General features: G+C 33.0%; 1 protein-coding gene across 2 annotated transcripts in view; it reads left to right on the forward strand.

Moving 5' to 3' along the window:
* The window catches only part of POT1 (protection of telomeres 1), a 79,610-nt gene that overhangs the window by 17,476 nt on the left and 35,048 nt on the right, over positions 1-27,086 (forward strand). For both annotated transcript variants that reach the window (XM_082662221.1, XM_082662222.1), the window contains 4 exons: positions 728-841; positions 1,622-1,669; positions 3,631-3,745; positions 25,422-25,552. In XM_082662221.1, coding sequence (XP_082518347.1) covers positions 728-841; positions 1,622-1,669; positions 3,631-3,745; positions 25,422-25,552 — 408 coding nt within the window. The remainder of the gene's footprint in view (positions 1-727; positions 842-1,621; positions 1,670-3,630; positions 3,746-25,421; positions 25,553-27,086) is intronic.

Here is a 27,086-nt window from a genome sequence, read left to right on the forward strand (position 1 = left end):
TGTGTGTGTGTGTGTGTGTGTGCGCACGCGTGTGTGCGTGTGTGTGTGTATATAAAATACAGCAAGACAAGACTCACTAAGTGTGGATGTTCCAGTATTTGGAAAATAAGAAAAGAGATTTAACTAAAGAATGAGAGAGGCAGGAATAAATGGAGATTGGCTTCTTCTTACTATTATAAACCTACGTGGGAAGAAAGTATCTTTGTTCTTATTAGTATGTAAATGGAAATGTCCTATTTATGTCTCATACCCTGGATCTTTATGCTCATGTTAGTTTTATAACTATGGAGTTTTTGCAATAATGACATGTCTTTCTCAATGTAGTCTCTCAGAGATTTAGTTTCATTTAATTTCCATTCTTAATACTGTTGGCTCATCACTGTCTCTTCGTTGTGTTTATTCATGCACACTTATTCACATAAATTGAGATGAACATTGATGTTTGAAGCCCTAATAGATAAATAAAAATTTCTAAGTGATTTAGGTAGTGTTTTCCTGGTCCATTAAGAGGAGCACTGTACTTATCTATGGCTACATTGCTGATACCCTTTTGTAGGAGGTGGTAGTCTCAATCTTATATTCAGAAAGCATTAAACAAGTTTAGGCTAACCAGCTTTTCATTTTATAGAAATGATTCCTGTTTTTACATAGTAATAAAAATAAGAATCTATATGGCATTCAGAATTATGGTATTTTGATGATTTTTAAATTATTTTTTTCTATATAGGACACCATTGCAGTGGCCGGATTTGTTATTTTGTCAGCATCTTCATCTACAAGCAGAGATGGTAAACTTCGCTTATTTTTGAAAGCATCTGAGGACTTCAAATCAACTGTTTATGTAAGTATGCAACTTTTTAGTCTCTAATTGTAGTTTTAATGAGCTAAAGTAATGGAATAGAAGTAGTATTTCTGTGTATCTGCAGATAAACTATTTAGTCTGACTGAATTATTGTAATTAAATATTTTAAGTTTAAAAATAAAAATCCTTTTCTTGGCTTTATATTTAGAATGATTCCAGGTAGCAGAGAAGGATCCCTTAAAGATAGTTATTTGTTACTGAAATTCTTAAAGCTTCGCAGACACTCTAAACCTGATCAATATATTCTTTGCAGTTATACTGTCATCCTCTTTTGATGGTCTGCTTGATTTTATCTTAAATTGATCAGGTGCCCCTTTTTAGGTAAAACTGATTTCCTCCTATTTCATTCTTTATGAAGGTCTTCATCCTCTCCGTCTCACTTCACCACCCCCCGCCCCCTCCCCACACAAACACACATACACTTTTGGAGACTGCCTGTTTGGTCAAGGCTGTCAGGTGGAGAAGTAGAGTTGGGTCAAGCTATGTGCCTGCAGACCAACATCTGCCTGTTTTGTTTTATTTTTTTGTCTGAACAGGGCATTTTATGGGCCAGGTGTGGTTCTGTGATATTAAAATTGGTGAATTAAACTGAAGCTTAGCTTAGACAACTTTGTACCTGCGACTCTTAATTTGTAAGCTATAACTTTATGCCATTCTGTGAACTGGAATATTATAAAGTGTGTAGTTTTACTACAATTAAAGGTCTGTAATCACATTGGACATGTTTGTATACAAATAAGTCCTCTCTTTTTTTTTCAGGTTTATGTTAAATCCGTAAGAGATTTTTCTACAGAATCAATGTCTTTGGTAAGATGGTATTAATTTTAATTTAGAAATGTACACCCCACACACACATACATATATGTATTTGACCCACTTTATAGACTGATTTTGAAATAGTATCAATACAGTGGGAAAACATAATCTCTACTTTTTTGATATATAATGATATTACATTTGAGTTATATATTTCCCTGGTAATTAATACCTGGTTCATCTGTTGTCTGGAATATTTGCTGATATTTTGCAGAAGTTACGTACACAAGAAAATTAAAATGGAAAAGATGTTTTATTGTGTGAAGACACTGGGATTTTTACTCCTTTTAAATCTTAGGCAAATTCATTTCTTTTGCTTTTCATCAGCTTATATTTAAACAGATTGTTATGTGCTGAATTGTGATTTGACAAATTATGTAATTTTAAGTAAAGAATTTTATTATACTTGTGATATATTTTGCTTTTTCTTTTAAGTCATATTTTAAATATTTTATAAAATTTTGTCATCTCATAGCAATGGGAAGGTTCCCATTTTTAAAGGTGAGCTACTTGTAGCTGAGTGAAACTGGAAAGAAGGTAATATGTTGATAAAGTTTAGTTATGGCAAATGGGCTCCTTAGTTGCACAGGCGGGTTCCTTAGTTGTGGCACATGGGCTCCTTAGTTGCGACCCATGGGCTCCTTAAAATAAATTTTATGTTCTACCTTTAGTTTCTATTGGACAGAGTTCAAGGACTTTGCTTCTAGTTGACAGTGACTACGGGATACAGGTTTTAAATTCTGAATACTACCATAATTGTATAACTTAAATTTGTTATTTAGGGTAACTGTAACCAATAAAAGTATTGATGTACTTTTTAAAAAATATGAATTAACTCTGATATTAGTGTTTTTCAAAATTGTTATAGATAGGTCAGCTTCAAATATTTGATACATCCATGCACTTGTGGTAAGGCAGAAGTAAATGAGAGAGCCTCTGAACTTGGCAAAAATGGTTTTTCAGGAAGCTCAGGTATTCTGAACTATTAGAATATAACGTAGCTGCTCTGCACACACATACTGGCTTATTTACATTGAGAGCCAAATTACAATCAAGATGTTGATTGCTGGTTGTGAATTAACAAATACATTACTTGGAAAACCATAATGGTTAGGGTCATTGAGCTGTGCTGGCCTTCCCATTCATCTCCACATTAGGGAGATATTTGTTAAGATAATATATTGGATCCAGTTAGTTTGTCAGCTGAGTACCTATTGTCTCTATTCTGTCCCATATGCTGACCATTGTTTTTCTTTCATTACTTTTTTTTAATATCATGGTTTGATGAGATTTCTAAGCAAGCCCTGCCCTTGTGTTTGACCTGAGGGATCAGCTTCCTTGAAAAAAACAATTCATTTTGATTTGATTTTTAAAATTTTAACTCTTAGTGTGATAGGTAACCTTATTTCCAGCTGGGAGTGAAGTGGGTGGGTGATGGGGCCAGATGTCTGAACCCTTTTCAGGATTGTTTGACTAACATCAGACGTTCTTGTGAAATCACTTCCCCTTTTCTTTCCAAACTTCTGTATAGTTATTTCAGAAAAATTTTTTTCTTTTATTACCATGTTTAATGTCTTTATATCATTTATAATCAAAATCTGGCTTTATTTAGGCCTTATTAAAATCTTCATAGCAGTATAGGAAAAAAAATAAATATATGCCACAAGTTTTGAAGTGATATTAGTTAAGGTTAAAAACCAGAACAAAAGTCTCTTAAACTGCATTTTTTAGAGCTGTGTACAAATTACACCATTTATAATCAAAGTTATTTATATGAAAACCTAGATGGTTTATATAGCAACCTTTATAAGCTGTGCATTTCTCCTTTTTTCAGGCTACAGTCTCTTTTTAGACACTTAGAAGGAAAAAATGCAGATCAGTTTGCTAACTTACAAATTTGATCATAACATGATTCTAAAATCTTAATACTTATATTCACTGTCTTTCTTTAGGTTCCAGCCACACATTATGTATATACACCCCTGAATCAACTTAAGAGTGGCATGATTGTCAATGTCTATGGTGTTGTGAAGTTCTTTAAGCCTCCATATCTGAGCAAAGGAACAGGTAGGTATTATTAAAATTGGTCAAGATTTTAATGGACTGGAACTGTTTTATTGGTTCAGGAACACAGCTCCTTCAGTACTCTAAGTCTTAGAAACTTAATTGTGATTTATAATTGTCAAACAATACTGATGCAAATTTTTTGGCCATTTTTACTTATAAAATAAGTATAGTCTATAAGTTGTAGAGAATAAATGAAGAAAAGAATGCTAAGCAGCAACATGACAGCATATGAAAGTATAAAATAGCCTATGAAAGTATAGAATAAGCTAGAAAAGGTAAATATATAGACACGTACAGAATATGTAATGCTGTTATGTAAATCATTTTAATTCTTGCATAGAAGTTAAAAGACAAATGTATAAAAAAGAGCTACCTGTAAACATGTGTTAGTGGTTACAACATAAAAAGATGTAAATTGTGACTAGGTAACATAAAGTATGTGTTGGAGGAGGGGACTAAAAGTGTAGAGCTTTTGTATATGATAGAAATTTATTTTTTATCAGTTTAAGATAGTTATAACTGTAAGGTGTTTTATGTAAATTTTGTGGTAACCAAAAAAAATACTTATGGAAGATACGCAAAAGAAAATGAGAAAGGAATCAGAGTAGATCACGACAAAAAAAATCAGTGAAACACAAAGGAAGACCATAAGAGCGAAAACAAGGGACAAAAGAGCTACAAGACAGACAGAAAAGAACAAAATGGCAAGAGTAAGTTCTTCCCTATCAGTAGTTACTTTAAATGTAAAAGGATTAAACATCCCAGTCAAAAGGCATAGTACTTGGGTTGTTTTTAAAGATAATTAAGGAGATATAACCTATTCTATATAAAAATGTAAGCTTTTAAACAGACTAACATGTAAAAGAATGAATCAAAAAAACGTGGATTTCAGCTTTCTGAGAGTTAATGTAGTTAACAGTCAGGCACTTTCACCTTGGTTTAATTTAGTTCAACGAAATTTAACATTTATTGCTCTGTTTAGTCTAATTTGAAACAGCAACATTTGTAAGAGGCATCATTATTTTATGTATCATTAAGAAAAGCTATGCTTCACTGTCAATTGTAAGATATAACCATATTGTAAAGATGTTAAAAATGTGAAACAGTGGTGGTGTTGATGAAATATTGTCTTTATCGACTGTATGCCTGCCAGCTGCTGTGGCTCATGCTGGGAACACAAAGATGTTCTCAGTGAGTTAATATTTTAAAAGATTTAATTTATTAAATTATACATATGCAAATTTTATTGTGGCATGAGCTCTAAGTTTACTCTTTGGTGGGGTGGATGGGGGGGAAAAGTCTCATTTTCATGTGGTCAGCATTTTTTTTTAGTGTGTTTTAAAATTTTATTTTGAGCATTATTTGATTTTTTTTACATTATGAAATATATCAAACATACAGAAAATAATTAAATGACCCTTATATTATATTTACTGGGCAGATTTTACCATATTTGCTTCAGTTTTTTTATTTATTTATTTTTAACTTTTGTTGGAGTATAGTTGACAGAATATTTTGATAATGTGTAAAGACTTAGTTTATGTGCAAGTGGCTATGTGAAGACTATTGAATCTAGAGATGAGAAGTTTGAAATAGGTGGTAACTAAGTCTGAAGACCGCAAAAGGATGTTTTATTGAAAACCCTGATTTCTGTTGTTTCAGTAGGAGGGGAAGAATTAAACGTTAAGGTTGAAGCAGAGAAATTTTGTTTGAATTTCTCAAATATTTTCATTCAACTTTACTCTTTTGCAGTCTGCTTTCCACACCCCATCATGCCATTCAACATACATATGCATATTTTCACCTTAGTAGTTTCTTCTCATCATCGAATTTTTTTCCCCTGAATTTTACATTGCCCTTTCTGTGAATTCCCTGTAGAGTGTAATCACTGCAGTCTTCTTCCAGTTGCCAGTGTTATCTGGCTAGCTTTAATAGGCCTGCCAAATTTAGGAATAAGCTACAATACTGGTAATAATGTTCATCTAACTTGGTAGAAGATATAATTTTAAAACTTTTTGCACTTGGTATGGTTCAAATGCTTATCATCGAAAGTTTTTAGTAAATTAATCAGCAAATACATTATTTTCAAAAATATCATGAAATGAAAGTATTACAGAATAAAATTATAGCTGTTTTTAAAACAGCTATGATGACTCAATTTTAGTTTGTTATTAGATAGCATAATCATTTTCTTCTGACAATGTTATTAAATCGTGTATATAATGAAAGCATTGGGAAACTGTAGTATTTATTATATATTCTATGTATCCTGTATCTCTTAGGTATATTTATAGTTAGATCCAGTCCTTTAATAAAAACATTCATGAGTAGTAATAAGCCAACTTTTATTTTAAAGATAATGTGTTTCTCTGTTTCTTCTGAGATACTAAATTAAAATGAATGTCATCAATTTTTTCTGAATATATTCATTAAAACTCTAAAATTTGTCTGAAGATACAGCAAGATATCTTTACTACTACCAAGATGGTAACATTTTAAAACTATCTGTCTTATAATTTTAGTTACACTTACATTTTTTTCTGTTGATAGAATTTATCCTTCAACATGCTGCAGGAGAGTCAGACAAATAGCACTGATTTTCGTGTTCAGGAAAGAATCAACTTCATTAGTATTACCACTGAGAAGTACTAAAATAAATGTACAGGAGTAATCCACAGCTGAGCCTTTTTTGTACTATATAAAGCAACATTATTTCACAAATACAGGGCCACAACCTAAATATTACATCTTGATGTACATAATAGTTATGTGTAGGAAAATTACCTTTATGCAACTCAAATTTAGATAGATGGAAAAAAGTTGATTCTCTTATATATCATTAGCTAGAATTTTTCATTAAAATTCATTTTATAAATGTTAAATTCAATGCAGTAGAAGCAATTTGGCGCAATTTAGCATCCTTCTTGACTAAAATTTTTCTTGACTTTCCTCTCATCCTCTGTAATAATGATTATACATGACCTGTAGCATACTGCTATCTTATTTCTGTAGCAAATGCTTTATTTCCCAAGCTTTATCTTCAGTCTTCGAGGAGTTGTAGCTTTTATTCTTACAGAAGTCTGTCAGTCCTGTTTTTAAAAGGACTATCGATGCTCACATTCTTATTCATCTGTGATAAGATTCATCATGAAAACTGAGAATTTCTCAAGGATTATGGAAACAGCATATATTAAAAGATCATCGTATCATCAAAATTGATTTTGATCATGACTCAGCAGGGGTACATAATGTGGCCTCTTTCATATAGGAAGACAAGGTTATTGCCACATTCTTGGGATTTTGAGATTTTATAGCAGTTATCTTCTCTGAAAGCAGTTACTTCTCTGAAAGCAGTTACTTCTGCTTCTCTCGCACCGTTACTTTTGCTTTGAAGAGCTGGGTAGGTAGAGCTACGTGTGCAGTGTTTTGCCCTGCACAGATCACATTGGGCATTTTTCTTAGATAACATGTATAAAGGAGTTTAATTTTAGCTTTGTCTCAGATTTTAAGGAGTATCTTAATTTTTTGTTTGAAACTTGAGACACCTTTACTCTGTTCTTATTGTCTGTTCTTGCTAAATAAGGTAAGTAGAGGCAGGCCATAAAATACATCCATCCAGACTTGTTAATAGTATGTGGTCCTGCTTGCTTGGTTAATATCATAATGCCTGCTCACTCTGAGCAAATGCGAAGAGTAGAGAGAACACTGTTTGTGCTTATTCTTCCTAATATTTGAGTCCAGAGGAAGGGAGAGAATAGTCAGAGTATTCATAGCATCAGTTTTTACTGTTCACTTCTTTTTTTATTTTCTTCTCTGTCCAACTTTGAGACCCTAGAGGTCTCAGCCTTTTCATGCCACATAATGTGGCACATCACCTGTGGCTCCCTAGCTTTCCTCAGGAATGCTCTATGTTGCTAAACTATTTTCACACCTCCTCCCATCAAAAATTCTCAATATTAGAAAAGCAGCTTGGTTAAACTGAACAGTTTTGGATGTTACAGTGTTTCTACAAGCAGACTTATGCTATTCAGTTTCTTAGAAAAAGGACACCTGTTTTAGCTACTTACTGAGCATTATAATCAAATTACTAAAATTGTATCCAAAACATTGGATTTCTAAGAGCTCCTATCTGTTTCACTTACTTTTAGTTCTTAGGATAGAGTGATAGGATATAGAGCCCTAGGATTTTTTCTTTTCCTGTTCTGTTAAACATTCCAGCTAACTCTGGATTGCTAATTTTGGCTCTGTAAAAATACTATTTTCACTTATGAGAATGACTTGCCATTTATGCATTAATGTTATGTAGCATAATCGTTTGAATATTTTTGTTTTGCCTGAGTAATATTGGTTGCCTATTAATGATTATGTACTTAGTGTCTTTTAATTTCTTAAAGTATAATAATTAACTCCCACATATTCCACAGTAACATGGTTGAAAAAGAATTTATTAATTACTGAATGATTAATGACTCATTGGTACTCCATAAGATCCAGGAGCCTTTCTGATTCATCAAAGGGAGATTAAAACTTCTAGTACAACATAAAATTGTATGTAATATTTACTTATATTTTTTATTTTTTAAAATTGATAACGCATCTTTAGAATTTTTAACCCTTTTGTAGTCCTACACCTTTATGAAAATGTGATGACAGTTATAGAGCCTGTCCTAGAAAAATTCACATGCATGCTTAAACACTTAAATATACAATATCAGAGTTCATTCCCTGCTGCCTCTGAGCCTCAGATTGCAAAATCCTGATCTGTGGTATGTTCATACTCACTTATTTGACTATTCAGTTAATGTCAAAACTACAACATACATTTTGGCTTAATGTATGGCATTTAAAACAAAATAAATGAATGCACAGTTTTGCTTTTCAGTTTGCTCATTTGTTCATTTATTCAACAAACATTTATTGAGAACTTTCTGTGTGCCAGGTGTTATATTTTATAGACATGAGACATTCAAAGATTTATGTGATTGTTTCCACCCTCAAGAAATTAAAGTCTGCAGTTAAGCAGATAACCATTATAAATCAATGATTATAATTATTCATGGTTTCACTTTGGTTTTAGTCTTTCCCCAATTTGTAAAACTCTACTTGTCCATTTTATTGTTGACTATGTGAAGCAGAATCTTCGTTGTAAAATGTACCATGCTTTTTGAATGTGTGTTTTAAAGTTGAATGATGGATTTACCTTTTATACAAGATGCAGGTTGTGGGCAGGCACAGAGTTTTCCATTTCCCAAGGGCTAAAAAATGATAATATCTAGTTGAGTGAGGTAAGAATCTTCAAGTGCTTGGCTATCTTGCTTTCAGGAATGGAGGGCATCCAGGGCACAGCTAGTCATCACTTATCTCTTTAAGGATTTGGAAAGGTGAGCTAAGCCTCTCTTCAGCACTGTTTTCCAGCTATTCTGTCCGTGCCAGTAGGAAGTAGGTTTCCACTTGGAGAAAGAAGGTGAAGAAAGATCTTTCTTCCCCTGTCACTGAACCTTTGTGTGGCTTGCTTTCTTATATTCAAGAATGACTTCTTTGATGAAGCTTGAGGCTTCTATTTGGCTTCCTGTCCATATCTTAAGAATCTGTCTCTCATGACCTTTTCCTCTAAAAATTATTAGCCTGTTTATTTAGGATGTTACCCTTATTTTTCATGAGTTTTTTAATTTGAATTATTTTCATGAATCATAAAATCAGTACTGTTTTCCCATTTTTTCTTGAAACTCGTGTTATATTCTTTTATTCATTAAATTAAAAAATGTGTTTGCTAGCCTTGTGTAGCACTGTACTGTACTTAGTTGTTTTCTATAGACTCATAGGTTGTTGTCCATAGATAAAATAACTCTCAGAGAGTTTACAAGTGAGGGAGACCCAAATGTAATCAGCTAGCTAATAGAAGGCACAGTCTTATGCTGTGACTAAAGGAATAAGCAAAGTGCTTTCCGAGTGGGAATGGAGAGATTAATGCTAACAGGGGAAAAGCTTCTAAGAGATGTAGCATTTTAGCTGAACTTTAAAGGGTAAATTGGATTTTGATAGATGAGGAAGAAGAGGCCAACATTCCAGAGTTTGAAAATAGCAACAAAAGTTGTCAGATTTATAATGAAAATGTGAACTAGTGCTGTAGCAGTTGACTTAAATATAATTTTAAGCAATAGAATGTCAGCAATATATTGATGCATAATTTTATGCTCTTGTAGCAGTCTTTTTTTAGGGATCGTTATTAAGGACCTATGATACTTTTGTGGTGTACATTTTGTTTATATTCTTGAAGAATTTTTTTTTTAATTCTATGTTTTATGGTTTCCATATGTGGTAAAACTGGCTTGTTCAGATTGTATTGGTTATATATGCAGTCAGCTTTATTTATATGCTATAGCTGTCATGTAGTTGGCAATTTGTCTTTGAAAGATTATGTGTTCAGAATTATTACAAATATATCTCAAGGGGCTATCAGTGGAATGCTTTGTTACATTACTTCTCAGGTCAAATGGATTCTGGTAATATTCAGGTTCACAAAAATTACTTTCGAGTTACAAGTTACTTTGATTTCCATTTGCATTGTTAGGATTTTCTTCTACTTCAGTGTATTAATTTCCCTCCCAACTTTACATATCATCAATTAAGAAAATCCAAGTATATTCTCTTCCTTATTTTTCAGTTTGTTTGTTCGTCCTTTTGCAGTGGTTTCTGGCAGCTTCTTATATATAAATGATAATCTCTTTTTTGTCATTATGTTACAGATGCTTTTCGCAGCATTTTAGTTTTGTGCTGGCAGTTTTTGAAATTTAAATCTTTAAAATGCTTGTGGAGTCATAATTTGTTTGTTTGGAAAGGCTTACCTATTAGAAGATCTGAAAACTATTACCCTATATTTCCTTAAAATTATTATTATATATTTTTTAAAACTGCATGTATTGCCTGGAATTTTGTTTTTTATGTAGTGTGCAGTGATCTCACTTTTTGTTGGTAACTGCCTTGTTTCAAAATCATTTATTAAATAATGTCATGTTTAAATCATGTATAATTTTTATACCGCTATATAAGGATCCGTGGAGCAACACCTAACAGAGAGCCTGAGGTGAATTTTCTTCTCCCAATATGTGACCTGCAATAGGTCTCCTCAAAAACAAGGAGGGCTATTTAGATGTTGCCCAATTTTTGATCATTAGGCAGAGTATTTGCTACAATCTCTACATGAATATTTGAGGATGTTTGGGTTGGTAGGATTCTTTATCCTCAATTCTGATTTACTGTGTAATAATATAGTTTGCTTGTTAATCTCAATCTTTTTGTTTCTTCATTCATAATTTTAATATACTTTTAAGCCTTACAGAAATATATTGGGTGCATTTGCCATATACATACTGGTATCAGGATTTAAAAATATTTGAAATCAGATTAGGATTTATATGAAACTCTACCATAAGTTGTGATTTTTTTTTCCCTACAGGTAGAATAAATGGTGTCAGGTTCTTAAAGGGTGTGTGTGTGTGTGTGTGTGTGTGTGTGTGTGTGTGTGTAATGTATCCCTAGTGCATTTTGTAAGATAAATGTTAAACGTACGTATTATTAATAATTTATCAGTACTTAATAGAATGAATATAAAATTCATAAAATAACATTTAATTCACTAGAGGAACTAGTTACTTGTCCTAGTGCTTGGATTTTAATGAAGAAGTATAATGAGTTTTAGCTTATAAAGGAATATGTTAGAAGTTAAAGTAGTTTGCCTCTCATTTGAACTTTTATTATTATCACTTTAAATTATTCTCCTTATTTATACATTAATCATAGTATTTTTATTTCTACAAGTGTTAGTTTTCTTTTGGAAGTATAATATGCTGTATATTTGAGATACTTATATAGCTTTTAAATTTTCCTTTAAATGAAGCTGAAGTGTAGTAGACTTAAATAAAATTATGTTATAGTAAGTTCATGTTTATATATTTATTGTGAAATTGTTTGAAAGCTCGAATGCATATAAATGCTAAGCATTGCTATATCTAGTCCAGTATATTGAAGTTCTGCTGAATATGTTATTAATTGTCCTATTTCCACAATAGATTTGATCTTTGAATAATTGAACCTGTTGCTACTTTTAAACCACATAAGGCTCTAAAGTCATGAAGAAGACTCTCTCTTTCCACTGAGAGACTAATTTCACTCCCATCTCCAGCTAGTGAAATTTTTTAATACAAAATTAAGAATAAAAAGAGTTTAGAGGTATTATAATACCTCTGTTTGTGAACCACAGAGGTTGACCCTTTTGTTCTGTAAAATTTGTATTGCCTGCATTCTTCAGGGGCATGGCCATCTAAATAATAACATTGCAGCTCTTATTTACTAAATTCTATGATGTCTTTCATATGATTATCGTTTCTGCTTTACAAAATACCCTAAGTGTGGTGTTGCATGCCTCTATTTTATAGACGTGGAAACTTGGAAGTGGCACTGGTCATGCTTTCTCCTGTTCCAAAAGGCTTTTAAACAAATCACATATTTTGCCAGTTACCAGCTCGCAGTATCATACACTGTTCAGGAATGCCACTTCTTTGTGGGCATTCCTGGCTGTTGCTCATCAATGTGAAGCTTGAAGCCCAATTTTATGAGTCTTAGAATCAGCAAAACAAATATCAGGTGGCTTAGTTGGGGAATATTCCTAGGATAATAATCTAATTGGTAGCTGTACTAGTAACTTCCTCATTGAAATTTGAGGAGAGTTTGGTTGTGATTAAGAATAGGTTAGAGTAGTTTTAGTAGTACCTAAGAGCCGAAAGAAAAGTATGAACAAGCAAGATAAATAATATCTATAAATTACATGGCACTTAAACATGTATTTAGTGCCTTAAAGCAGCTGTTTAACCAGATACTGATAGTCCCTTTTTTTAAAAACAGCTTTACTGAGATTTAATTCACATCTAATTTACTCATTTAAAGGATACAGTTCAGTAGCTTTAGTATATTCATGGGGTTGTGCATCTACCACCACAGTCAATTGTAGAACATTTTCATGTCCTCCGGAAGAAACTCTGCATCTCTTAGCTCCCAAATTCCCCGTATTCCTCCCAGCCCTAGGCAACGATTGATCTACTTTCTGTCTATAGATTGCTTATTCTAGACTATTCATATTAATGGAATCATAATATCTGATAGTTTGTGACTCATTTCTTTCACTTAGCACGCTCTCAAGGTTCATCCATGTTGTGGTATGTATCAGTACTTCATTTCTCTTTGTTACTGAAAAGTATCCCATTGCATGGATGGACCACATTTTATTTATCCATCTGTCACTTGATGGACATTTAGGTTCTTTCAAATAATGCTGCTATGTACATTCATATATATGTTTTTGTGTGGACATCATGTTTTCATTTCTCTTAGGTATATACCTAAGAGTGGAATTGACAGTCTTTTTGAGTATTTTTTTTCTTGTAGGCCGTTTTTCTTATCAGAAATAATTGTTGAGTTGCTTTGAATATCATGATCTTTTATCTTCTATACTAAGTTCATCTTGAAATTTCTTAAATTGGTCGTGTAAATATTACTGCATTTGATGCTGGACTGTTTACATACTAGTACCATTACTTTGAAAAATTGAGTTCTTGAAAGACTAAGTATTAAATAAAGACATTGTAGTGTACTTTAGTTTCTTTTCCTATTTCAGAGTATTATGCTATTAGTCCTTTATTTCCAGTATCCTTTTTGTATGTCCACCATTAATCTAGTTTAGGAGTTGGATTTTTCCTTAAGGCACTGGATAGTGTAAAATTTAGGCTTTGCATGACAGGTAGTCTCTGTCACAACTACTCAGTTGTGCCTTATAGCATGAAAACAGCCACAGACAATGTGGAAATGAATGTGTAGCAATAAAACTTGATTTTACAGAAGTCAGCTGGCCCACAGGCCATAGTTTGCTGACCTCTGATCTCATTCATGGTTATGGTTTTTGTCACATTTTAAGAAGGATTCAGACGGTACAGCACATGTGTTTATATTTGCTCCCAAGTTACAATTAAAATGATGATTTAAAAAGATACAATTTTTAATGTCAAACCAAATGGATGAGGAGATCATAGTTAACAAAAGATATCAGCAAGACTTCATATGCTGACATTTGTGTGATTGATGGTAACTGATTCAACCACGAAGAGTGAATTTCATTTTTATGGCCATGAGCAAACAACACCATACAAAAAGATCTCCATTCTGTTTGCAGTCAGTCCTCATTGCCATCCCCAGTGCTAGGCAACCGTTAACTTGCTTTCTATCTCTGTACCTTTCTGGACACTTCATATAGATAGGCTCACTTTGCTTCTGGTTTCTTTCACTTAGCATAATGATTTTGAGGTTCCATGTTATAGCATGTATCAATAGTTTATTCCTTTTTATTGATGAATATCAATATACTTTTATAGTTATTTTAAAAATTAATCTTACTGTTTTGTCTCCCTTATTTTAAACACAAACTCTGTGAAGATAAAGACCATTGCTAGTCTTAGTTGAAATTCTTACACCTAGGTGTACCATCTATGACCTATGGTTGCTCAATGCATAGAGTAAAACATAAGAGGAAAACTCCCTCAGGTGTAATTTCAGAATAACATTTATGAACTCATAAATATATCTGTCTACCTATCGCATCTGTGTGTGCATGTATATATATCTATATATTAGAACTTACATCTATCATAATATTTACGCTTCTCTTTCCTGCCTCCCATGATCTTTTTCAACATTATAAAAACATGAGTGGAAATTATGTTAACCTCACACCAGCATAATAAAGAGAGTGCTGTTATGTGTGTATTGTATAGCAAGTATCCTTGTAAACAAGTAAGATTGTAGCATATAGTATTGCCTTAGTTCAGTGATTTGCCTTCATGGCTTTTACTTTAGTATTTCAATAATAAAATTTTATACAAGTGGAAAACTGTTGATGAAGTACTGATTGGTTTAAAAACAACAACACTCTACAACATAAGCTTAAGAGAAATTTTTAGTTGTTTTACCATAGACAACTTACTCTGCTTCTCTTGCTTAATTTGTTTATCTGAAAATGGAGATGATGATGGTCATGGACTCTCATGGAATTTGCTGTAACAATTGAAGTAACATATGCAACTGTACCTGTAATATGGTAACAGCCAGTTGCAGTAGCTATTAATAGATATGTGAATTCTTTGTAAGGTAAATATTATTTTAATTTTCAAATCTTGAATTGCATATGTAGAAAACATAGTTAGAAAATCAATGATAGATTGCCTCAGTGAAGAACAGCACTTGTTGTAATAATATACAATAGAATAGATTTCAACTTACTTTCAATAAATAAATGCCGAATTACCTCAAAAAAATAAATAAATACAAACAACAGCGCCCTAGTAGATAAAAAGGTGGTGAAGCAACTTTCATGGAGGAATTTTTTTGTGGATTATATAATTTTTTTGTGGATTATATAAATATATAAGCATGCGTGCATGCATGCTTCTTTGATTAAAGACCTTACTTAGATGAACTACCAGCTTTCCCTTATAATAAAACTCCAATTTACACTTAATCATACTGAGGAAATTAGGTGAATTGCTGAAGATCGCAGAATGTAGGGCTTAATTTATCATTTGTTACCTTTTCTAGATTTACATCAAGTTAAATGAAGTATTACCTAAGTGTTAAAGTAGTTAAAATACTTCGTCAACAGTTTAAACATGAAGTCTTACTGAAGCTTTAAAGTCAATTCTTTTTTTTTTTTTTTTTTTTTTTTTTTTTTTGCGGTACGCGGGCCTCTCACTGTTGTGGCCTCTCCCGTTGCGGAGCACAGGCTCCAGAGGCGCAGGCTCAGCGGCCATGGCTCATGGGCGCAGCCGCTCCGCGGCATGTGGGATCCTCCCGAACCGGGACACGAACCCGTGTCCCCTGCATCGGCAGGCGGACTCTCAACCACTGCGCCACCAGGGAAGCCCTAAAGTCAATTCTTTATCAAAGTTTAACTATGTATTTTTAGAGGTTGTTATTTAGATAAACTAAGAAAGAATACTGATTTATTAAATGTCTCTCTACGCTCCCTACCTTCCCTGTTGATACAGGCTATCAAGAAAGTAGACTTAAATTACCTCTTAGCTCTGTAACTTTATTATTAAAATATTAATTTGTAAGTTGACTCTAACTTCACAAGATGATTTTTCTTTCATTTGGGAATGAGTAAAAAATGAGGCATGGAGAAAATAAATATTTTTATCATTTTATGTAGTCATTATTGAAGGATTATTTACTTACTTGGTGAAACACTTTATGTCTTTGAAGAAGTTAAATAAAACTTACTCTAGCAGTTTGCCTTGTTAGTATTTGTTAAAATGAGTAGCTTGGTTTCCAGTTATGTCATGAATCTAATGGTAATTTGTGAAAGAACCTGAAAGCTATTTAATATTTCATTTATATTACTTCTTTATTGTCCTTGAGAGCAAATTATTGGACAGATTTTTTTAAATGCCACTTGTTTCTTGAATCTGAATTTTTGTTTCCTTCTTTTATAACTATATACATATCTAAACCCAAAAATATGTATATAAAATATGTATATACAATTTTATTTTGAAACACCTCATTATTTTATAGATAACCTTAGGAGACTCTGAGAATTTCCTCATGTTTAGTTATGCTATTCTGGAGAGCTTGCCTTGTAGCAGGTAGATGCTATTTTGAAGAATATTGCTACAGTAAGTCTGTCTGGGCCTGCAGCTCAGTAATTGAATTGATTGTGTGTGTGGGCATGCCTGTAAAGAAAATACTTAAGGTTAGATTTAATATACTAAGAAGTAAACTTAGGTGAGGTCATTTTAAATTCTGTTTTTTCAATCCTTGATGTTAAGAAAGTAGTTTTTTTACTTGATAGTTCTCTATATACACATCTGTGTATCTGTACATATATTTACATATAAGCATTTTTTAACAACTCAGAAATATCCATAGATAATGTGGTAGCACTAAAAGTCTTTGCTAAGAGTAGTGAAGTATTTTAAGAATGCTGTTTTAATTGTTTGTAATTTGGTATGGGGAGAACAAAATATGAGCAGGAAAAATAATTCCACATTATAACAGTAGTCCAAAATTAAGCTGTGGAAATAGAGCAATAAAACAAATCTGAGAAATAATGTACATACAGGGGGCTTTTATAATTTTTCAGTTTATCTTTCCAGTGTGCAGTATTTGTGAGTGCAATTTATGTACCCTTTCCCTTAGTCACTGCACCAGATGTTTATAAATACACTGCTGTAATTACTTGAATAAGGCAAAACATTTTAATTTATTGATGTGGAGTCCTAAGCTTTGTTGCGGATACTTTTGAAATGCTTTTTGGAAGAGTTAACATAACACAGAATTACAGTGGGTAGGGATATATTAATGTTACCCCACCTTCCCATCTCCCCTTCCCTGAATGAAAACACACAAAAAATTCTCTTTGGTTAAAAAATGAAAAGAATTAAGAAAAGAAGTAGGAGTTTGAAATAGAGAAACAGTGAAAAGTAGCTTATGCATTGGAGTATTTCTTATAATTATTTTATACTTTTAATTCTTTAGTTTTAGGGATATGAAATATTTTGCTTTATTTGGAAAACAGTATCAGGACTTCATAGGATTTGTGTATATGCTTGGATGTTATTACTAGTTGAAAAACAGTGAGTTTGATTTTTAGAGTGGAATGATAAACTGAATACATATTCTTTGCTTTGCAGAAATGTCATGATAAGAAAGCTCGTATTTTATGCTAAATATTTGAAAGATTTATTGTCATTTATATGTATTATATAAGTTAGATTTAAGCAAAATATTAATGGGAACATGTAACAGCCATAAAATAAGAACTTAGAAATACAAATGAATTTCTATCAACACTAGAAATAGTTTTGATCTTTTAATCATAAACAGAATGTATACACCCCAATCTCTACCACCACCTTAGCAGCTATCCATCAGTTTTTAGCTGAATCATCAGGCTTCTGATTTCCAGTATACGTGATACTTTTGAAAAACTGGTATCATCACACACAATTACCTTATATAACTGAAAAGAAGATTCATGTAGAGTTATAGATAGGAGAACACTCCAAGCTGAAAAAAGAACAAAGATCAAAACTAGGGTTTATTGATTTATTTATTATCCTTCATAGTACTGTCAATTGGTTTGGTATCAGGAAGCATCAAAATGGGATTTTACTCTTATGATTATTTTTTTCTCTCTCTCTTGTAAGTAATAACAAAGAGGGAGATAAGAAGGCAAGAAAGAGAAAGTCTAGAACAGTGATTGCCAGGAGATAGGGTAGATAATGGGGAGACAGGAACTGCTGAAGAGAATGTCCCAAGACAACAGTGAACTGTAGTCCTGAAGAGCTGTCTGCCTCTTCATCAAGTGAGGCTGTAAGTTCTCTAGTTTTCTCAGTAATACTTCATTTAAAATAACTTGGGGATCTAATCTACATCAGCTTTTAGCAAAGCATTTTCAGTGGGAGAACTACCAATTCTGTGAAACATTCCATGAAAAAGTGGGAAATTTTGCATACTGTGTCTGGCTCTTGAGAGTCACGGTGCATTATTAACATGTTATCACCTCTGAAAAGATTTAATAAAGGAATCTGTTTAACTTTACTTTTAACATAATTTTACTTGGAATTACTTGAACATGGAACCCTTTTTAATGTACTCTGATTCTTGTCTGCTGAAACTATTGTCTATAGAATCAAGCTTAGAGATTATCGACCTAGATTAAAGTTGATAGAGCTTCACTTTCAAGCAATTCATTTTCCATATTTTTTTTAACCTTTATTTATTGTGAACAGGGAAGGGGTAGGACCAATTCTTACTTCTTCGCAATTTTGATTATCGTAGAATTGCAAGGGACTGTCTCTGTAGTGATCTATATAAAATGTAGTACTTTATGAATTTTCACTTTCAGAAAGTATAATATTGTTGATGTCCTAAATCAGTGCTGCTTAAGCTTTTTATATTCCTAAAAATTATCAGGATCTCAAGGAGCGTATATTTTTATGGATCACAGTTATAGATATTTAAACATACTGGAAATTGAAAGTGAAAAACTAACATATTTAATGACATTTAATAATTCATTTAAACCAAAAATAGTCTATTGTAAAACATAAGTAACTAATGAAAAATGTATTTTCCTAAACTATGAAGTGTGGTATTGTTTCACATTTTTGATGATATTTTTATCTTTAAAAAATAATGAAAGTAACAGGATTCTCTTATCCCTTCAGTCTGTTACAACATGTTATTTCAGTTGAGATACATAAAAATTTCTAGCTTCACACAGCTATGTAGTTGGAAAAGGGAAGAGGACTTTTATAAAACTCTTCAGGTAATTTTGGATATTCTTTGATAACCTTCTTAAAGGTTGGTTACAGTGAGGAATCTGAAACCATAGCAGTGAACGTCATATTCTATTGAATTAAAATCCATTGATCCATCTTGCAGTTTGAATGGATCTTTAAATCATCCATGATTTGTAGTGCATAGGTCATTTGAAAAAAAACATTTCCTGATGTATGCAGATCTTCTATATGTTGACCCATTTCATTGTACAGTATCATACAGTACCAAAATATAACAGTTATTTCTGTCACCAGCCAATTTTATCAGAAAAGTCTTTGACGCAAGAGGGAGGAGATCTGGGGATGTATGTATATGTATAGCTGATTCACTTTGTTATACAGCAGAAACTAACACCATTGTAAAGCAACTATACTCCAATAAAGATGTTAAAAATAAAATTAAATTAAATTTTAAAAAGTCTTTGAATATTGAGAAACCATCAATATCATGGTAGAAGGTGGAACTTTTCCAATGTTGTAATTTTAGCCTAAAAACTTTGGTTTTATCATTGGCAAAAAAATGCCAGTTTTCTTTGAACTGAAAGATTAATTCCATTCATTTTTGTAAAAACATCTGACAAATACCAGAGCTTGAATAACTAAAATTTTTCCGTCAGTCATCCTTTTAAATAAAAATGCTGTACCATGAAAAGAATGTGGATAGTGTAACTCATAAACAATCACACAAGTGTTTTTCCTTAAGATGACCATCATACTTTGGTAAGCAGTTGAAATATTTTGCTTCCCATTTCACCACGTAAAATATTAAAAAGACATGTACTCAAGGATCACATATAAGAAATTTTTAATGCTTCATCAAGAATGGCCTTATTCTTTAGTAAAACTGTTGTGGTTTTTCTTCTAATGTTAGTGTGTGTTGGTGAAGGATACAGTGACCACTACTACAGTTTGAGGCTACTGCCTTGATTCTTGCCAAGACACCAGCAGTTTTACTCACCATTGCTTCTATACCATCAGTCCGAAGGTCAACACAATTGAAAAGGCAAATAACATCTTAATATTACTATGAAAATAGGTTTGAATTTATGGACCCCATAAACATATCTTGGAGCCCCCCAGTGGTTTGCAGAGCAAACTTTGAGAACTGTTACCCTACAGGAACTTGAACATTTCTTCAAGCTGACACAGTGAGCTTCTTTATCCTAATTTTTTTTTTTTTTTTTTTTTTTTTTTTTGCGGTACACGGGCCTCTCACTGTTGTGGCCTCTCCCATTGCGGAGCACAGGCTCCGGATGCGCAGGCTCAGCGGCCATAGCTCACGGGCCCAGCCGCTCCGCGGCATGTGGGATCTTCCCGGACCTGTGTCCCCTGCATCGGCAGGCGGACTCTCAACCACTGCGCCAACAGGGAAGCCCTATCCTAATTTTTAAGTGAGGTATTAGATCTTCTTGGCCCTTGATTACCATTTTGATCCTTAAAATTGTTCTATATTATCTTGTAATTTTTGAATAAGTGGTTAGTGCTATATTCCACCTTATAGCTTTTTCAGAAACTCTTTGTGTTCCAAATGAAATTTCTCTTGAGGACCAGATGCTCTTGTTAACTACAAGATATTTCTCTGTGGAAGGTTGATAGCACCATATCTAAAAACAACTCATTGAGATTCCAGTGGAAATTAAAATTGGAATTCCTTTGCAATCCCTTACATCTATACTTTTGATTTTATGTTCTGACTGTGATCCGTTTGGCACTGTATCTTGGCAAAGTATCTTCATGTACTTCGTTAAGACAGATTCTAAAATCATGTCTGTGTTCATTAGAAAAAAATGTTATGATTAATTATCAGTAATAGAAATGCTGCTGTTGCTACTGCTGCTGCTACTACCACCACTGGCCACCTCTTACACATAGCATTTAACCATGTTCTAGGTGCTATTTTAAATACTTTACATGTAATTACTTATTTAATTTTAACAATCATATGAGGTGAATAGTATTATTTTCCCCGTTTTTTAGGTAAGGAATTTGAGGCATAAAGAGGCTAAATGATTTTCAGTATCTGCAGTAGGCTTCAGAGAGGGAGAATTTTTGCAAGTACTGTATATTTGCTGTAGGTAATGACATGCATTGATTTAGTAAAGATGGTTGATCAGCTACTATGTGTTATAGATGCTGTGAACTGTGAAGACATAATACTAAATCTGGAAGCCTATTTCTGTGTTTTCTGATTAAAGAGTGTCTACTTACCTTCTGGCATTCTTCAGAAATCTTCTATATACAATCACTGTTCTGAAAATTATTTACTATGTACACATATATCTTTGTTACACAATAAATATATGTAATTTATTTCATGACACATTGGGTGTTTTCCTACAGTTAAGTTATTATTTAAATTAGAAACTTTCTTAAGCAACTTCTTATCTAATTTGACAATGAACAAATGTTCTACACTCCATCTGTAAAACGCCGTTACTGATGCTTTTGTCATCCTAAGCTTTCACAACTAGGAATTGGTGACTGGGAGTTGCCTAGCCCTGATGCTCTGGCTCATTTCTGCTTCCACTAGTGGAACTGTATTCTCAAAAGAATTGCATTCTTACAATTTGGTTCCCAAATCTCTTTCTACTCCTTTTACTTGTTATTCTAATTAAGTAATTTCATTAAATCTGATATAACCAACTGAATATGAATGTGAAAAGTTTTTTTTTGGAAAACTTAAGTTGAATGCTTTGTAAAGATAATAAACCAGTGGTGGGATGGATTTGGCTATGGGCCATAGTTTGCCAACTCCTGATTTATAGTACTGTGCTCTCTCCTTTGTCCTCTTACACTCACAATTCAGTTAACTCCTCTTTAAGTAGCCTTAAACATACATCTTCTTTTACTGCTTTTGTCTTTCCACTAGGATTTAACTCTTGTTCAGCTACCTCAGGAGATACTCTTTTTTTGTCTCCTTTTCTTCTTTTATTCTTTCAGCTTATGAGTCAAAAAATAATTATTACAAAGAATGTACAAATGCATATAAACCTCATAAGAATGAATTATTGTAGAATCTTTCTGTGATGTTCGTGGGGTTTCTGTGATGCCTCTGGAGTAAATTATAGTTGAAGTTTCATTATAATGATATGTTATTCTTCAGTAATGAACTCTCCTTTAGTATGTTTCAAGATAAATGCATGAAATAGTAAATAATATAGAGTTAAGATTCAGTATAATTTTACCTACTTAGGAAAACTCTCAACCCTCCATCACAGTTTTAAGCGTAATATTTTACTTTCTTTGGGATTGTTGTTGATGTTTAAAAAAGCGTGCAACATGCAGACAGTGTGGTGTTCTGGTTAAATGAAGAAACAGGAGTCAGATATGCTGAGTTATATGTGACCTATAAGACATTCACACTTGGATACCTTGCCTGGACTTTTTAAGAAACTAAGTTCTCTCGTTTGTAAACTGTTACATACAACTATCTAAGAATTCAGGGAGATAATGCATATAAATTGCTTAGCACACTACCTGTCATACAGTAAGCCCTCAGTAATTGCTGACTGCTAAATAATGTAGTTTCCCCCTAGTTATAGGCCTGGGAATAAGATATCTTGCTAACATAAGTACTGTATTTTTGTTTTGTTTTCTGTCTGAGAAGTAAAGTGGATTATTCCATTTCTGTAAATTAATTTAGAATATTGACATTTTGTACATTATTAATTATTATTTGATAACCCCAAACTGTATTTAGGACTGTAAATACCTTTTACCAAAATATATTCTTTAACATTAAACATAATTTCAGACTCTGATTAAACTTCAGTCATGGTATGAAATTTAATTTAAGGTCTCATGTGTTTCATTAGATTAGTGATCTCTTTGCCCTTGTGTTTAGTCTGTCATGATATTATATGAAACTTAAAACCTTCAGAGCATTTGTATTTTATTCAAAGTACATTCATCATTATCCATAATATCTAACGTGCTGCTATACCTGTCTTTGCATTCAGCTTCTGATCCATCTAATTTTCTTCTCCGTGACTATTGGCAAAAAAATTTCAGTTCTGAATTCTTAAGGCTGAAGAAGAAACTTCAAAGATAGTTTTCAAACCTGGTTTATATCTTCTTGAAAGGTGTTATAACACATTGAGCAATGCAGTGCAATAGGGATGATTAATTTCACTCTTGCATCATTCCTCTAGGCAAGTTTCTCATTTTCCCATTTTAAAAATTAATTTACTCATTTTTAAGCATAGGTAGGAATAATGATGAAATAATTTATAGGATAATGAAATAGCAAAATATTTTGAGATAAAGGAAAATAGATGACTAAGCTTCCGTAATGTATCTTAGATTTATAAAAGGGTGCAGTAGAGCCGTATGATCATTACAAGAAGAATGTGTCTTATTCTATTAAAAAATAAGTAAAATTTATCTTTAATCTTTGGAAGACTTCTAAGAAAGAAAAATGTCCTGAAATAACACTCCTTACAAATAGTTAAAACTACTGAAAATGGAAACTCCAAAACTAAAATTGGGTCCAGTAGATCCTGTATATCAAGAGACGAGGATGTAATATCTTTTTACTCTTTTTGAAGATGCTTATTAAGGTTTTGTTCTTAAAGTTTTTTTATGTTCTCTGAATTACTGTCCCCTCCTCACAGAATCAGTTTTCTCTTTCTCCTCTTGCCCTCCATTCCTCTCCCCTCTCCTTTCCTCTCTCCCCACTTCCCCCATTCCTTCCCCCTTTCTCTCCACTCATCTCTTCTCCACCACTCCCTCCCCTCCCCAGTGTCCTTCCTTCTTTCTTTCCTTCCTTCCTTCCTTCCTTCCTTCCTTCCTTCCTTCCTTCCCTCCTACCTTCCTTCCTTCCTTCCTTCCTTCCTTCCTTCCTTCCTTCTATCCGTTATTGTTCTGTGTCTGGTAATGGCTTACTGTTTACAAATTTACAAATGTAGCTATGGTTTATTTTAGGTTGTAGACATTTGTTTGCTTTGTATATAATGAGTTTGTTTTTTCAACTTGATCTCTTTTTTTGAATTGGAAATCTCACAGAGACAAATAGTACTTACATAGGGCACATTGATTGAAAGTGTCAGTCTAAGGTGGGTGGGAAGAGAGCCTTCTGACTGTAGACCCCCTAATGTGATAATGCAGATGGATTTATTCTGGGTGCTAACACCCTCATTAGAAGCCTTACCACTTCCTGGTCTATCAGTGAAACTTCCTTGGAAAGCAGCCTGTGTTGCAGGAAGGGGTTGGTGTTAAACACTGAGATACCCTACCTGCCTACCTGGAGTTATTTTCAAGGAGAGTGAGGGTTAGGATGGGTGCTTATTGAAACAGTTGTCCTATGTGTAAACTTTTCATGAGCCCTGATTTTGGCTCTATTTTTCACTGTCACCCTTAATCCCAATGGCTGCCATCTTTGCTGTAGCTACTTTGGAGTATCTTCCGGATGCATCCTCCTCTGTCCATTTGATCCCTTAACCATTTACTTTCCCAACTTCCCGAAATATGTTGATATCGTCTCTCCCTCTCCTTCACTCCCCTCTCCTCTCCCTTCACTGTTCTGGGTTTATCCTTTTCTATGGCTATACTGCCTTGAGTATATTACTGAGAAGGAAGGAAGCCAAGACACACTCTCAGTGTGCAATTTTCTGAAACTACAGTTTTTGCTGCCACCAGTGATTGAAGTTACTTGTTTTCATAGCAACCCAACTATCATTAAATTTGCTGGGGGTTTTTTGCCAGCTTAAATTATATAAAATTGCTCTCGTTCTAATGTGTAACCTTTTATAGATAACCAGCAAATCATCATTTTCCCTTTTGAGTTGTTCTCATATAGTTTTCTATGAGTTGTTTGTTCATTTGACTTTCATATTTACTGTAAAATCTGGGTTTTATAACCAGTTTTCATAGTATCTTTATGCAGTATATTGACTCTTCATCACATTTGCTGCAAATATCTTCTAGTTTTTTGTTTTCACTCTAAATTTAATTATGTTTATTTTAGAAATTATATTATTTGAATATGTTTATCTGCTTCATGGTTTCTAAACTTTGAGGTAATAAAGTTATTACACCTCCAGACAATTTATAAGTACGGTTTTTATTTTTGTTTCATTAAACTTTCTAAAATGAATTTTTGTGGAACACTTTTGCAAAATAATTTGGCAGTGCATTTTGAGAGACAAGAAAATTTCTTTATGTTTTGATCCTATTCTTAGAAGACTTGATTAAAGGGTAGAATAATGTTTGGTGTTTTGAACTCAGTATTATTTTGTCAAATGCTTTGAAATACGAAAAGTCAGGTAAAATATTTTTGTGTTTTCCAGATTATTGCTCAGTTGTAACAATTGTGGACCAGACACATGTAAAGTTAACCTGCCTGTTCTTTAGTGGAAATTATGAAGCCCTTCCAATGATTTATAAAAATGGAGATATTGTTCGCTTTCACAGGCTGAAGGTATAATTCATACTGTTCAGAACTTATATTTGTTTGAAGAGAACGCTGTATTGCTCACTAAAACTAGTTACACTAATTATGTGGTTGCTTTGTTAGAACATGACGTCAGGCATTTCAAGCGGCAAGAAGAAATGTAAATAGTATCAGACTTCAAATGATTTATATTAGGAAACCTCTTCATTTGAGCAAACTACCTGACATCCTTCCACAGAAATGCGTTAGCTGCCGCAATTCCGACTAGTTGCATTCCGTTAGAAGACATTTAATAAAAAGGTAGAGCTATTAAATAGTATGTGATTTTTAAAAAATCAGCTTTTTAACCCTTTAATATTTTCAGTCTTTTAGGTTTTAAACATTTCAGTCCCTTCATAGTTTGCTTTTGTTACATGGGTTTTCACGCAACCCCTTCACTATCTTGGTTGTCTTTTCTTCTATTGCTTCAGTTTATCTGTGGTCCTCATGGTCACTGATGCTCATATATGAGTGCAATAGTCCAGATGTCTTCTAGTCTTAAGATATGGTGGGAAACAACTCTCTTGCTCTATTAATGCCTTTTCCCTGAGAATAGAAGAATATTGGAGAACATTTGCTTAAAGATAAAGAGAACTAGAAATATTACTATTGTAGCACTATATTACAGGCTTATCCAAACTTCAAAAAAATAGCTTATTTCTCACACACTGCTGTTTCCTGTAGTACAGTTGACCCTGAACAGCACAGTTCTGAACTGCTTGGGTCCACTGATGTGCAGATTCTTTTCAGTAGTAAACAGTGCAGTACTACAGGATCCCACGGTTAGTTGAATCCATAGATGCTGAACTGAGGATAGAGGGCCGACTGTTAAGTTATAAGGGGATTTTCAACTGCACAAATGGTCGGTGCCCCTAACGCCCGTGTTCAGGGGCCAACTGTATTTGTAATTCTTGCTATTGTTTAACTGAAGTAAAATATACATCTCTCTTTTCACAGTATTAGCATGCTCATGTTACTAACACTCTAGAAACGTCCTTTGTACCCCTACCTGGGGTTGTCATTCACACTCCCCCCTGCCAAGAGTAAATAATCTCACAACTTGTAACAACATATATAGTTTCTTATGTATTTGTTCTTTATATAAAGGAAATACACTATAGTTTTTTGGGGGGTTTTTGTTTTTGTTTTTTTTTTAGTTTCTGGCTTATGCTTGTATGAGTCAACTGTACTATTACATATAGTTTTACTTTGTTCATTTTCACTGCTAAATGGTATTTTCTGTCCAGCCAGTGTTTGAATACACCAGAATTTATATATTTATTCTGTTGGTCGTTTAGGTAGTTTTCAGTTTGAGGTTATTATGCTGCTGTAAACAGGCTAGTACATACCTTTTACTGAATATATATAATTATATGTAATATAATGTATACATTTATATGTAATTATAATATATATTACATATTATATATTATATAATGCATAGATATATATGCATTTCAGTTGATTGTATACCAAGGAGTGTGGTTCGTGAGTTCAGGGTTGTGCATATACTAGCCTTTAG

This window comes from Grampus griseus (assembly GCF_964374135.1).
Source record: "Grampus griseus genome assembly, chromosome: 9".
Taxonomy (NCBI): domain Eukaryota; kingdom Metazoa; phylum Chordata; class Mammalia; order Artiodactyla; family Delphinidae; genus Grampus; species Grampus griseus.